Raw genomic sequence first — 14072 nt, forward strand, 5'->3', positions numbered from 1 at the left:
GCAGTGTGCGCAGCAGGCAGTGTTCGTTAAGTGTACATGTAATGCATGGACACACCTTTGGAACTGTGAGTTGCAGACTTACCACAAGAAAGGAATGATGACTCAGAACAATGGCTGGGTAGCATACGGACATAAAACGTTTTTGAAATGAAGAACAAGGTATTATTTGATAAGTATTTTTATTTTTGTGGACTTGGATTGTTGATAAAGTTCACCCTCGTTGCAGTTGAGTTTTTGATAATGGTTGTACGTATTGATGTTCTGAGTTAATTTACTGTACCATGAAATTTATTAAATGAATTTTAGTCTATAATTGTTTTCTTTGATAAGTACCTTCGTGACTGGAATTTTAGAACTTAAAATGTTGAGTCGTGTTTCATTAGCGTTCAGTGTCAATTTTATGAACCCATTTTCCCTTGCACCAATTGTAGTTAGCATTTAGCAGTATTTTTTTAGCTGTTGTGGAGTCTTGCTGTTTCTGCCTGTGCTTCATTTTGCAGATGAGATTCATAATATGTGACTGTTTCGTTTCTTTTGAGCAATGTAGGTTCTGTCAGTCTTTATTTTCAGGTTACATTTGTACAGACACAGAGAGATCGATCAGTAGCATATTTAGGTTGTCAGTTCACATTCTCAGGTTTGTATTTACGATAAAACACACACAAGTAAAGGCTACTCACCTACACTTGGCGAGTCTGCGTAGCTTATGTTCTTTTGGTTTTCTTTGTTTATTTATTTTTCAGCAAACAGCTGCAGCTAGTAGTTACTACAGTGTTTAACCATTTGTGTAATTCCTTTTCAGCTAGTGATCTACACACCCAAATAAAAGCTTCTCATTTACAGTGTTTAAATTTATAACTTATTTACTACTAACTCTGTTAGCAACAGTTTGCTGACAGTACCCACATATGCTACTGAATGTACCTACAACATTATATCATAGTATGAAACATGGGTCAGTAGATATGTCAACACTGAGATGCATGAACAACTGCCGCATTGTGCGAGGATGGGGGTCGAGTTTGGGTTTGTGCTGTGCACCGACATCACGCATTATGACAACCGACGAGTGTTCTGAGCGCTCTGCTGTGAATCTCGCAGCCAGTGTGAGAATTAAACGTGATCTTAACACGTCATTTAGTGAATTTTTATTCCAGTTGTTAGAGGTTGTCACGGTTGGTGGTGGTGGTAGGAGACAAAATCTGCACAAGCAAATTCCTGTCATTGTCTCGAGATACATGAACCGCCATCATTCACTGAACATACTATAACTATTTGCAACATATTTCACAGACAGTCTCCACATAGATCAGGAGATATGTCATAAACACAGAGTTGCGCTAAAAATAATGCATGATGTAAAAGTTTTATTCTTTACTACATGTATTCTTTACTAAGACACTCCTGCAGTCGACTAACTTAAGAAAATCCCTGAAGACTGGCAGTGCTTTCGACAGCTTTCAACTGTGAAATGACAACTGCTGTATAGCAGAAACAATAGGCATCTATAGAGCTACGAAGAGGTGTTACCACAGACACAAAACTAGCCTTGTAGACATGTGAAGCAGCTGTGGCCAGCATACAGAAACTGCATGCGGTCATATCACACTGAGTCTACTGCAGGACTCAGAAAACGGGCACAATGAATACCTGGGGAATGCAGGGCTTGTTGGCTATGGTAGTTACTGATAAAATGTAATTATTTTAGTTCTACGGTTAGTTATGTTTATAAATTCTTATATCATTCATTCATAGAACCATTTTAGTTATTGTCTTATGGTTGCCCTGTTCATGAAATACATGAATACAATATAACCTGTACAGTATATATTTTTTATGTAAGTGGCCACAAGAGTTCAGCATGTCTTTTTGGCCAGGAAAGTGACTGACCTCCTTCGGGAGACAGCTGAGGCGGTTCGCTGCGAGGACTGTTGCAGGCTGGCTCCTCATCTGCCGGCACCAGCAGCGGGGCAGGTGAACAGGAGCTGCCACTGCCTGTAACATTGAGGACAACTCTATACCTCCACTCAAATAACAATACAGAGCTTTAGAGTTTCTGTACAAGTGTGCAGGAAATAAACCTGTGTCTGTTAAATCATTTAGTCTTTTATTCTATACAACCATTGTAACACTTCCTTGTGATCATAGTATATGCCATTATATTAAATGGTTAATGACTAATAACAATCATTTGATCTACAGTTAGGGGTGTATAAAGGAGGGTTCGGGAAGAGCAGATCAAAAGTATAAAGTCATAAACTTCAAGCACATCTTAGAAACTAGAAAAATCAGAAGCTTTAAGCATGCAGCAACGTTTGCAGATTTTAAAAAGGCATATAGTTCTACTGATGGAAATACATTACTGAACATTGTTAAAAGAGTTTGAAGAAGATAATAAAACAAGTTACAGCACAATCAGTTTAACAGCTCATGCATCCAGGCTGCTGACAAGAATAATATACAGAAGAATGGTAAAAGAGAGGATCTGTTATATGACGATCAATTTGTATTTGCGAATACATCTCAGACAGACAGGCAGTTCTGGCGTGGTTGATAATGGAAGCAAAACTGAAGAAAAAGCAAGAGACATTGACAGGATTTGTCGACCCTGGAAAAAGTGTTCGAACAATTTAAAATGGTGAAAGATACTTGAAATTCTGAGCAACTTAGGAGTGAGCTATAGGGAAAGACATAATATACATTATGTACAAAACAGTGTGAACATTAAGACTGAAGACAATAAATGAAATGGATGGATTAAATTGGGGGGGGGGGGGATGTAGTCTTTCGCTCCTACTTCTGAATCTATACAGTGAAGAAGCAATGATGGAAATAAAAGAAAAATTCAAGAGTGGGATTGAAATTCAGGATGAAAGGATATGAATGATAATTCACTGATGACATTGCTATTTTCAATGACAGTGAAAAAGAAAATAATTGAGGACGTAGGTTGCAAGTGCTACTGTGAGATGAAAGGGTTGGCACAGGAGAAGAATCAAACCAGTAAAAAAAAAAAAAGGTACGGAAGCTTTAACCAATACAACATCACAAGTAAAATTTATTGGAGAGCTGTCAGAAAAATTTGAAATAAAATTTATAATTTAACAAGGAGGTGGCTTGTAACCCCTGCTTTTTAATTGTGCGTTAGGGAAAGTGGTTGGGGAATGGAGGAAGACCATAAATACTGAGGGCATGCAACTAGGAAGAAAGCCAAATAAGGTTACTGTAGATTGTCTAGCATCTGCAGATGACATAGAACTTATTATAGCCTAACTTGAAAGTGCACAAGAACATAGTAGGACCCAAAATTAGAAGCAAATTAGAATAGTGGTTAACACCTAAAACAGAACTTTATCTAAAAGTTGCTAAGTTAATGGATGTAGTGAGAAGAAAATTAAAATTCTATGAACATGTATGCTGCATGAACAAAACAACACCTACCCAATTCTTTACCAAACAATTCTAAACCCAGAATCATATGGTTGAGAGGAGTGGAAAGAGAGAGAAAAAATGTGGGAGTCAGCACAGACACAATAAGAAACAGTGTAAAGATATATAAAAAATGTGGGAGTCAGCACAGAGACAATAAGAAACAGCATACTTTTAAAGAAGCAATAGTAAAGGCAAGCTTTTAGAATACAAAAACACAAACTGAAAGATGATGTACGCAAGAAGAGAAGCGTCATCATTCTTGAGGAAAGAACAAAGTGCGGGGCCACAGGAAACTGCAGTTGAAAACAAAGAAGTGGAAACAATGTTGATGTAACGTAAAACTTTAAGCGCTGCCGATACGTACATATAAAACTAAATGCCCTGCTTTTAGAGCTAATACTTGCTCCATGGTAAATGTTCCAGTTTTCCTGCAGACTTAGTTCTGCTGTGGTACAGATCAGGTGCATCACAGTGCATGAGTGAATTGGAGCAGTAACTGGAAACGTACTTCCATGTGTAGGTAAGGGAGGCAGTTGACATCGACAACAGAAGACGCTGTATGTGCGATTGAGGAACTGACTCGCACGAATAGCAGAGTGACTATTGCAGACATTGTTCAGCAAATGCGCAACTCGAGAGGCAGTTGCTCATTTCATCGTCTGCAGTATCAGGAAGTGCCAGGTTCTGTAATCATTGTCACCTTCGCAAAAAGGTGTGAGGTAAAGGCACTGTTGTACAGCATGAAAATGCAACATCTGGTATGTCGACATTTTTGATGGGAGGGTCGGAAACATCCACCTTACAGTCCAGATCTTGTATCACGTGATTTGTATCTCTTCGGCAAGCTGAAAGAACATCTCGGGGAAAAGAGATTTTCTAATGGTGAGGATGTTCACACAACAGTTTTCGAATGTTCCAAAATACCTTAAAAATTACTTCCAAACAATTTTCTGTATTCAGTGTTCACGACTTTCTCTTCTTCAGTAATGTTTTTCTTATCATTGCTAGTACACATCTTATATCCTCTCTAATTCAACCATCATCCCGTATTTTGCTGACAAAGTAGCAAAACTCATCTACTACACCAAGTGCCCCGTTTTCTATGTGTCTGAGCATCACCTGACGTAATTCGACTACATTCCGTTATCCTTGTTTTGCTTTTGTTAATATTCATCTCATATCCTCCATTCAGAACTGATTTTTCAAGCCTTTTGCCATTTCTGACAGAATAACAATGTCATTGGCAAACCTCACTGTTATTATTTCTTCTGCTTGAATTTCAATTCCTACTCTAAAATGCACTTTGGTTTCCTGTAGTGCTTGCTCAATGTACAGATTGAACATCATCAGGGATAGGCTACAAATCTGTCTCACTCCCTTCTCAGCCATCGTTTCCCTATCATGCCCCTTCACTCTTACAACTGCCATCTGGTTCCTGTACAAGTTGTAAATATCCTTTCACTTGCTGCATTTTAACATTGCTACCTTCAGAATTTCAAAGAGAGCGCTCCAGTCAACATTGTCAAAAGCTTGTTTGAAGTCTAAAAGCTATAGATGTAGGCTTGCCTTTCTTTAACCTATCATCTACGGGAAGTTATAGGGTCAGAACTGCCTCACGTGTTCCTACAGTTCTCAAAGATCCAAACTGATCTTTGAAAAGTTGGCTTCTACTAATTTTTCTTTAAAGAATTGGTGTTAGTATTTTGCAATCATAACTTATTAAATTGATACGTCAGTAATATTCACACATTATCACATGCTTTCTTTGGGAACTTTGTATTTTTATGTAGTTATTTGCCCAACAGGCAATCGGAGCTGCTGTTTATCACGACCAGCTTCAATTCTTGCCAACAACTAACCAAAACATATGCCGTAGATTACTGTACACCATTCTGAAAGGTACAAAAGAAGATTCAGTACACTGATAGTGGATACTCCATCTTGTGTTCACCACATGAATACAGCTGTTCTTTCTAGAGTAGTTCATTTTGTCAATAACAAACCTCATGTGACAATACATGTACTTGAATGTCAGTGAGAAATTCCTAGGTAGTCAAATGAGGTCAGCTGAAATGGCACTGTATGGCATGAATAGCATATCTTTGTGTCTGAACTGACTTGTCCTCAAATATCATCCTTTGTGACACGAAGAAAAGTAAACCAACTTGACTGTATCACAGACTATCAACAAATTTCTGACTACAAAGCTGGATGCATTCAAGACATGTCCTATAGTTTACCAACCATGACACTCTTGTAACACCTCACAGACTTATGTCTCTTGTTTCGGAAACATAATGTACCTACTTCTACTGCAACTGTATACCAGCTAATTAGCTGTGAACTAGAAACTAATTTCTCTAAGATACTTTTTACTGACTTGAATCTGTAACATTTAGGCTCATGCAATTAACAAATATGAGGGATATTTTTAAAGTAAACCTTATTTTTTAATAAAGAGTTGAATGAAATTACAGAATTTATTTTACAATATTCTGAAAGTACACACACTGATTTATTTTCCCACACTGTTTCCAGCTGCATTGGGACACACATCATAGTATTTGATGATCTCTGAAAATAAACAGTCGTACCATTCTGCCTCCTGAACCTGTCTTTTCTCGCAAATTTTACATACTGTATAAACTAGAATGAAACCAACTGTATAATTAATTCTTTCATTTTTGTTCTTTGCATTATCTGCAAGATGCATTAGTGAATATTTTTTCGAGATGTTGTGACTGCAAAAACAAGAAAATCATAATATGTCCAAAATAACTGGCTTATTTTGCAAGACTGCCAGGTTATCTTTGGTATTGCAGTATATTGTTTCACATATTTGTCAGTCTTCTGGTATAACGGAGTTAAAATAAATAAGATATGTACTTAGCTAAAGCGAGCAATACAAATACGAGGGCTGTTCAATAAAGAATGATCATAATCTTTTTTATGGTCATAATTTCTGGGCACTAAAATTTTATCTTATGGTATTCTGTTAGCTTAATGTGCAACAAACACGCCATAGTAGTTTCATTGTTGGGACTCCTGGTACCCGCCTGTGAGAGGCAGGCAAGATCAGACACGTTCCGTATCACCCACCGCTGCAATGGAGATAACACGATGAGGAACAATATTCAGCTTTGAAATTCTGCTTTCATCTCAACAAATGTTCAGCTGAGGAATAAACAATATTACAGGAGGCCTATGGAGAGCCTGTTCTTCCCTACAGCACAGCTCAAAGGTGGTTTAAAGAGGGGAGACAATTTCAAAGGAAGGTGGACCCGGTGCTCCAGTTACTGCCCTTATGGAAGAAAACAACACTGCTGCTGTTATTGTGAGAGAGGATTGATGAATTACCTTAAGATCACTTTCTGAAATTCTGAACATTTCATTGGGTGCCACCCACATGTTGGTGACAGAAGAATTACACACAACACATGTTTGTGCGCAATGGGTTCCAAGACTTGATTTCCAAACAAAAGAACATTTGCGTACAGGTCTGCATGCCGTTAAAGTTGATGTTACAGGAAGATCCGGAGTTTCTTTCAAATGTTATCACTGCTGATGAAACTTGGCTTCATCATTTTGATCCTGATCTCAATGTGGAAATCTCCTTCATCACCAACCCCCAAGGAAGCAAAAGTGGTTGCTTCTGCCGGGAAAGTTATGATCCTCTCATTCTTTGATAGTCATGGAATGGTTTATCAGCATGTTGTACCTGCACACACATCAGTAACTGCTACCGGGATGTCCTGGAAACATTGCAAGTCCATATCAGATGCAAAAGACCACATTTCTGCACCACAATAATGCGCGGCCGCATATTGCCAATGTTGTTACTGAATATCTTTCAAAAATCAACGTGATGTGCATCCCTCACCCTCCCTATATTCCAGATTTAGCCCCATGTGACTTTTTCTCTATTCCCTAACATGAAGAAATATGCCTTTGTGGGAGACATAATCAATCATCAGAAGCATTGGTGAAGTCTGCTTAGGTGATTTTGAAGGACCTCTCAAAAAATGGTTTCCAGCATGAATTTGAAGACTGGCAGCAATGCAGTGCACCCACATCCATGGGAGACTACTTTGAGAAGGACCATCAAAATTATGAAGATGAGTAAAGGTATGCTGTAAAAAAAAATCAATCTTTATTGAAGAGCCCTCATACTATGTAATATGATCACTGATCTAGCAAAGGTCTCATGGATGTTCTTGCAATTTTATTCCCGATTTACAGGAGTTTTGTTACCTGATGACATTTCTAACTAATTTCAAAAAAATCAATTTCATATAAAATGTAGTTTACACACAACAATAACAGAAACAAACAAAAAAATACTTTAAATTTTTCTTCACAGTTCAGTTTCAAAATTCTGGTACAAAGCTATCCCACAAGATCTCACTGGCCATAAAGCACAAAACTGTGAATTTTTAGACATTCAAAAGAGTGTCTTATCTGCAAATATACCTGATTATCTAGGTTCAACGACAGGCCTTTATTCTTAAAGAATTGTGGTAGTGTTATTCTTTGAAAGAACCAGTGAATATATGTAAATGTTAAACTAGCAACAGTACAAAAAGTGTAGCTATTCTGAACTGACAAAGCAAAATAAACTGCCACAGTACAGGCTTTCATGCTAATTTTAGTATGCTGATTGCAACCTGTTTTATGATAGACACTAGTTCACTTGCATTAATAATTGCATGTCTTTGTTAATTAATGCTTTGGTTAATTATACATCCCTTAAGGTATTTCTTCATAAAGGGATTTGTAAAACCAGAGGAATAAATAAAAAGGCAGAGAGGGCTAAGGTAGCTAGGATTGCTGCAGTCACATGATTATAGAATGTAAATTTCTGATATCTGGTGAATTTTTTATTTATTGTTTATTTTACATTTTGGCTTGCAATGCTGGAGACACCATCAGAGGCTATAACAACTCAGAAAGCAGTTACAATCTGAAAGACACTCAGCAAGCCCAACTGTTTACACATGTCCAGGCATTGATCAGTTCATGAGAACATCAGACTAAGATTGCAGAGATGCACCAGTAAAGATGCTAAATGAAACGTGTTTGGCCGTTAACAGAGCAATGCGTCAAGCCTTCAATTATTACCATAGCAGAACATTGTCAAGTGACCTTTCACAGAACCCAAAAAAGCTCAGGTCATATGTAAAGAGACAGGAACTGAAATTGAAGGTAGCAAAGCAAAAGCTGAAATGCTTAACTCCGTTTTCAAATGTGCCTTTACAAAGGAAATCCCCAGAGAACCCCCAGTTTAATCCTCATCACACTGAAAAGATGAATGAAATAAGTATTAGTGGTAGTGAGATACAGCTGAAATCATTAGAAGTGAATGAAGCTCCAGAGCCCAATGCAATTCCTATCAGATTCTATACTGAGTTTGCAGCAGAATTAGTTCCTCTTTTAACTATAGTCTACTGTAGATACCTCAAACTGTGGGCAGTTCTTGGAAAAAAACACAGGCCACACCACTACAAGAAGGGTAGTAAAAGTGATCTACAAAACTACTATCCAGTATCCTTGACATCAATTTGTTGTAGCATCTTAGAACCTATTCTGAGCTCAAAATAATGAGATATCTTGAAGAGAATGACCTTTTCAATCCCAACCAACATGGATTTTGAAAACATTGATCATGTAAAATCCAACACACATTTTTCATGTTATCTGGGATGGAGAGTCATCATCAGATGTAGGAGTAACTTTGGGTGTGCCGCAGGGTAATGTGTTGGGACCTTAATGTTCGTATTGAATATAATGACCTTGCAGACAATATTAATAGTAAAATCAGTCTTCTTGCAGATGATGCAGTTATCTGTAATGAAGTACTATCTGAAAGAAGCTGCATAAATATTCAGTCAGATCTTGATAAGATTTCAATGTGGTATAGAGATAACTTGCTCTAAATGTTCAGAATCATAAAATTTTGCACTTCTCAAAATGAAAAAATGTAGTATCTTATGACTATAACATCAATGAGTCACAGTTGGAATCAGCCAACTCATACAAATACAGGGTGTAACACTTTGTAGGGATATGAAGTGGAATTATCACATAAGTTCAGTCATGGGTAAAGTAGGTGGCAGACTTCAGTTTACTGGTAGAGTGTACTGGAGAAATGCAACAAATCTACAAACGAGATTGCTTACAAATCACTCGTGCAACCAGTTCTAGAATATTGCTCTAGTGTGTGGGACCCGTATCAAATAGTACTAACGGGGGATATTCAACATGTACAGAGAAGAGCAGCAGGAATGGTCACAGGTTTAATACGTCAAAGATCTGCCTCAGTTGCGAAAGTTGCTGGTCTTTACCCAGGTTTCAGCTAGAGCAATCCAGCCTTCTTCAGAAGCATAAAATAAACTAATATATGCCAGAATAAGGCACGGTCAAACATAGAAAGCTAAAGTACCATGTCAAGCAACGTTACTTAGCTGTGGAACAGCCCCGGCCCCACTTCAAGGAAAGCAGTCGGTTAGCTGCGGACGCTGCATTGGAATATCAGTGAGTGACAATTGAAATGGGACAGCTCATGCAAATACCTGTGTGTAAACTTTGTGGGGATATGAAAAAGAATGATCACATGGATTTAGTCGTTGGTAAAGGAGGGGGTAGACTTTGGTTCAGTGGTAAAATAGTAAGGAAATGCAATCCGCCTAGAAAGGAGATTACCTACAAATCACCATGTGACCCATACCAAATAGGACTAACGGGGGTGGGGTTATTGAATGATTACAAAGAGAGGCAGCAAGAGTGGTCACAGGTTTGTTTAACCAGTGGGATAATATCATGGAGATGTTGAAAAAAATGAACTATCAGTTTCTTGAAGATAGGTGCAAACTATACCATGAAATTTCAACAAAATGAGAACCACAACAGCTGTGTCAAAATCATTTATTAGTCATGACTAGTTTCATGACATCTTAGTCACATCTTCAGATGACAAACTGTCTTTAAATCCCCATAAGAATAAATAATAGAAGTCCTCTATCTTCCTGCAAGAGACTGACATCATCAAGTACTCAACCGTTCATCATTAAAATAACAGGAAACTCGAGAGTAGGAGGTAACCCAGAAGTGTGCAGTACGCTTTCCCAGCAACAGCAGCCAGACGACTAGTGCATCACACACTCAACCTGTGACTATATCTAGCAAGAGCAGGTGCTCGCCTGTGGGGGAAAGCGACTGTTAAAATTAAATTATTCACAACATCCACAAGTCATATCATAATGTTTTATTTTGCTCTTTAATCTGACTGTAATCAGCCAACTACTGTTGTTTGAACTGTACATTCCAGAGTTTCTGATGATGATCTTGTACAATTAAAGGCCAAAACCAGTCAATTAAACGTTCTGAGTGCGAACTGTGGCTGTCTTGAGTAGCTGTTGCACTAGTGTGGTGACAGTTGTTCTCGAGAAGACGTATTGCATAAGTCTGGTTTACATACTGCTGTTTTTTCTCCGGTAATTTCATTACATATTTTATGATGCCAATTTGTGCAGAAAGATACGGACTTCTATTACTTACTCTTACTGAGATTCTAAGAATGTTATGTACTGAAAAGTCAATAATATTTCACCTGAAGATGTGGCTGCAATGTTGTGAAGCTAGTCGTGATTAATAAATCATTTGACACAGGTGCTGTAGTTTTCATCTGCCTACTCTATGCTTGTCATGGACTCTTTCGCAGCACTCCTACACTGTGTAGAATCCTTACCACATAGAATTAATGGAGTACATTGAGGAAATTCAAGGAAGAGCAGCAGATTTTGTATTATTGAGAAGTAGGGGAGGGAGTGTCACTCTCATCATAACAGGATTTGGATGGATATCATTAAAACAAAACCGTTTCTCACTGCGGTGGGATCTTCTCAGAAAATTTCAATCACCTACTTCCTCCTCTGAATGCGAAAATATTTTGTTGACGCCGACCTATGTACGGAGAAATAATCATCATAATAAAATAAGGGAAATCAGAGCTCACGCGGAAAGCTATAGGTGTTCATTTATTCCGCACACTGTTTGAAAGTGGAATTATAGAGAATTCATGTGGTTCGATGAATACTCTGCCAGGAACTTGCGCGTGATTAGTAGAGTAGACGTAGTGTATTATGGAAGCTGTGGTTGCCTCTCATGCCAAGTGATTTGTATTCCATGAAAACCTAGTACGTTAGTTTCAAGAACCAATTTCAACCTATGAATCTAGCAATATACTGCAAGCTCTTAGATATTACTCCTATATGGATGGCAAGAACGAGATTAGACTAATCACAGTGTGCACAGAGACACATTAACAATCATTCTTCTCACGCTCCATACATACATAGAATGGGAACAAGTGTTGGCAGGTGGTAAAATGACAAGTACCCTCCACCATGTACTTCATAACAGTTTGCAGAGTATGGATTTACACATAGAAGATTTCATTACTGAGGAAAGTAAATCACTGTCATCGGTACAAACAGTAAAACCCTCTGAATGGACCCTTTCTCCTCTCCTGAGCTTTCATTTATCCTTTCCTTTCCGTCACACTTGGCTCTGTAAATCTGCTCTTTCGAACTTAATTTGACCTTTGTCGCCACAGACAGAGAACCTGGAGCACATTATGGAATAATGAGAGTGTCAAATGATGATGGCATCCAGTGTTCTGTCCCACGTAGCAGACAGTAATTTGTGACTGAAAAGTATAGATGGAACAATTTGCAAAACAGCAGTAGCATTGACACCCAAACTGTGCATTTCGGGACCATTCTTCTGAATCGACAAAGAAAAGTATCGGATTCTACTGCCTCTGCCCTAATCTTGTCATATTACAACTGAGATGAGAGCAAAAGGCCTTGGTAATTTAGCATATAAACTGCACATTTAATCAGTACTGCACTCAAGTTATAAACAAGCTAAGAATTTCTGTCTATGTTAATGCTTCATATTTTGCTAGTTTTTAGAACATTATAAATGATAGCAATCAACAATTACATTACACCATCATCGTGGTGTCTACCCAATAATTATTTCATTAACTACAGCCACAGTATTTCATGCAATATGCTCGAAATTATTTTTTTTAGTAATTTTAGTTATGATTCCCACACAACTGACAATCTGTCACTTATTGTTTTCACATTACGATCCCACAATAAATTGTTGAAGTTTGCCATTCCTGACACGTATGGCTATAAACTCACAATTTATGAAACTACCTCTGAGAATCTAGCAAATTCACATTACGTACACTGTTTTCTGATTTAATATATTAACTTAAAAGTATCACATTGCATAAGGAAACTACTTTTTCCTGTTTTACATAAGTCTTTAGACCTGTAGGCACCCAGCATTTGGTTTTGAAAATTAGAAATCAGATCATCTCACTTCATGGACTTTATAATATTTACAGAGTAACTAATCATTCAATGCAGACGGATCACAACTTGGTATGAATATTAAAATATGGAGTGCACGTAACATGAATAAATTTATGATAGATGAGGTAAAAGAAAAACATTTATAAAAATGGTTTAGACAGACTGGTCACGTGTGTGCGAGTTGTATTTGCAAGAAAAGAATATGTGTGTGTGTTCTATAAGTCTTGTTTAAAAGTCTTTTTGTTGTGCCTGCCTGCAACTCACTATTCAACCTATCCTTTTCACAGTATTTTGGAAAGCTCTACAAAATGCTTTTTTGCAAAGAGATTAACGGTGATTATCATTTGTTAGTTGTCCAGTTTAGCTTTACAATGCAGCTTTTGTGGAGTGCTCTCTACAGAAATTTAGTTGTCCAGTTTAGCTTTACAATGCAGCTTTTGTGGAGTGCTCTCTACAGAAAGGAACAATGTAAATTTGTGAGATTCCATGTCCATCACAAACAACACAAGTAACCTAGCAGGCCATTATGTTGATGACACACAGAAATATTTCAAATCTTTTATAGTCAAACATTTACACTTTCAAAAAATGCCCAAGGCAGTTCTGAAACTGTACGTACAAACACAAACTGTTGTTTATGTTTAATGATAAGTTTTTAATAACAAATAATAGACATGTCAATGAATATTATCATACTTTCCACAGCTGGAGTACATTCAACATCTAAGTCTGCATGAATTCAGGCCTGGTCATAAGCCACATGAATCAAATGCTATTCTGCAGAAATGAGTTTCAATGAATATTCCTTGTAAAATTATATTTTGCCCAATAACAATGCAGTAGTTCATGTCAAATATGAAAAATAAAAACTTTTGTCGTATGGGAAAGTCTTACAGTGTATTTGGCCAGCAGAGTATAGCTTTACTACTATTTAGGGAATTGTCCTATAACTATTTAGTGATTGTTCCCTTATTCGTAAATTACTTACATACATGTTATACATGGTGGTCAGAAATAGTCAAAAAGCTTCATTAAGAAAAAAATTCAATTAGCTGCACTCTTTCTGAGTTAATTAGCAGTTGAAGTTAGCGAATTGGGCTGTTGTGTGCACAAAGTTAAGCGACTCGATAGAGGTGGTGCAGCTCGAATTTGCATGCCCGATGACCCAACTGGCTAACTTCAATGCTAATTAATTCAGAAATGATACAAGCACAAATTTTTTTTCTTAAAAATTAATTCTCCACACAACCC

The 14072-nt window shown here is 37.4% G+C and overlaps 1 protein-coding gene across 5 annotated transcripts in view; it reads right to left on the minus strand.

Moving 5' to 3' along the window:
• LOC126109623 (lysine-specific demethylase 4B-like) overlaps nt 1-14072 on the minus strand; it is a 387367-nt gene that overhangs the window by 195050 nt on the left and 178245 nt on the right. For all 5 annotated transcript variants that reach the window (XM_049914665.1, XM_049914668.1, XM_049914666.1 and 2 more), the window contains one exon: nt 1891-1995. In XM_049914665.1, the coding sequence (XP_049770622.1) occupies nt 1891-1995 (105 nt within the window). The remainder of the gene's footprint in view (nt 1-1890; nt 1996-14072) is intronic.

Source organism: Schistocerca cancellata, chromosome 12 (assembly GCF_023864275.1).
Source record: "Schistocerca cancellata isolate TAMUIC-IGC-003103 chromosome 12, iqSchCanc2.1, whole genome shotgun sequence".
NCBI lineage: Eukaryota > Metazoa > Arthropoda > Insecta > Orthoptera > Acrididae > Schistocerca > Schistocerca cancellata.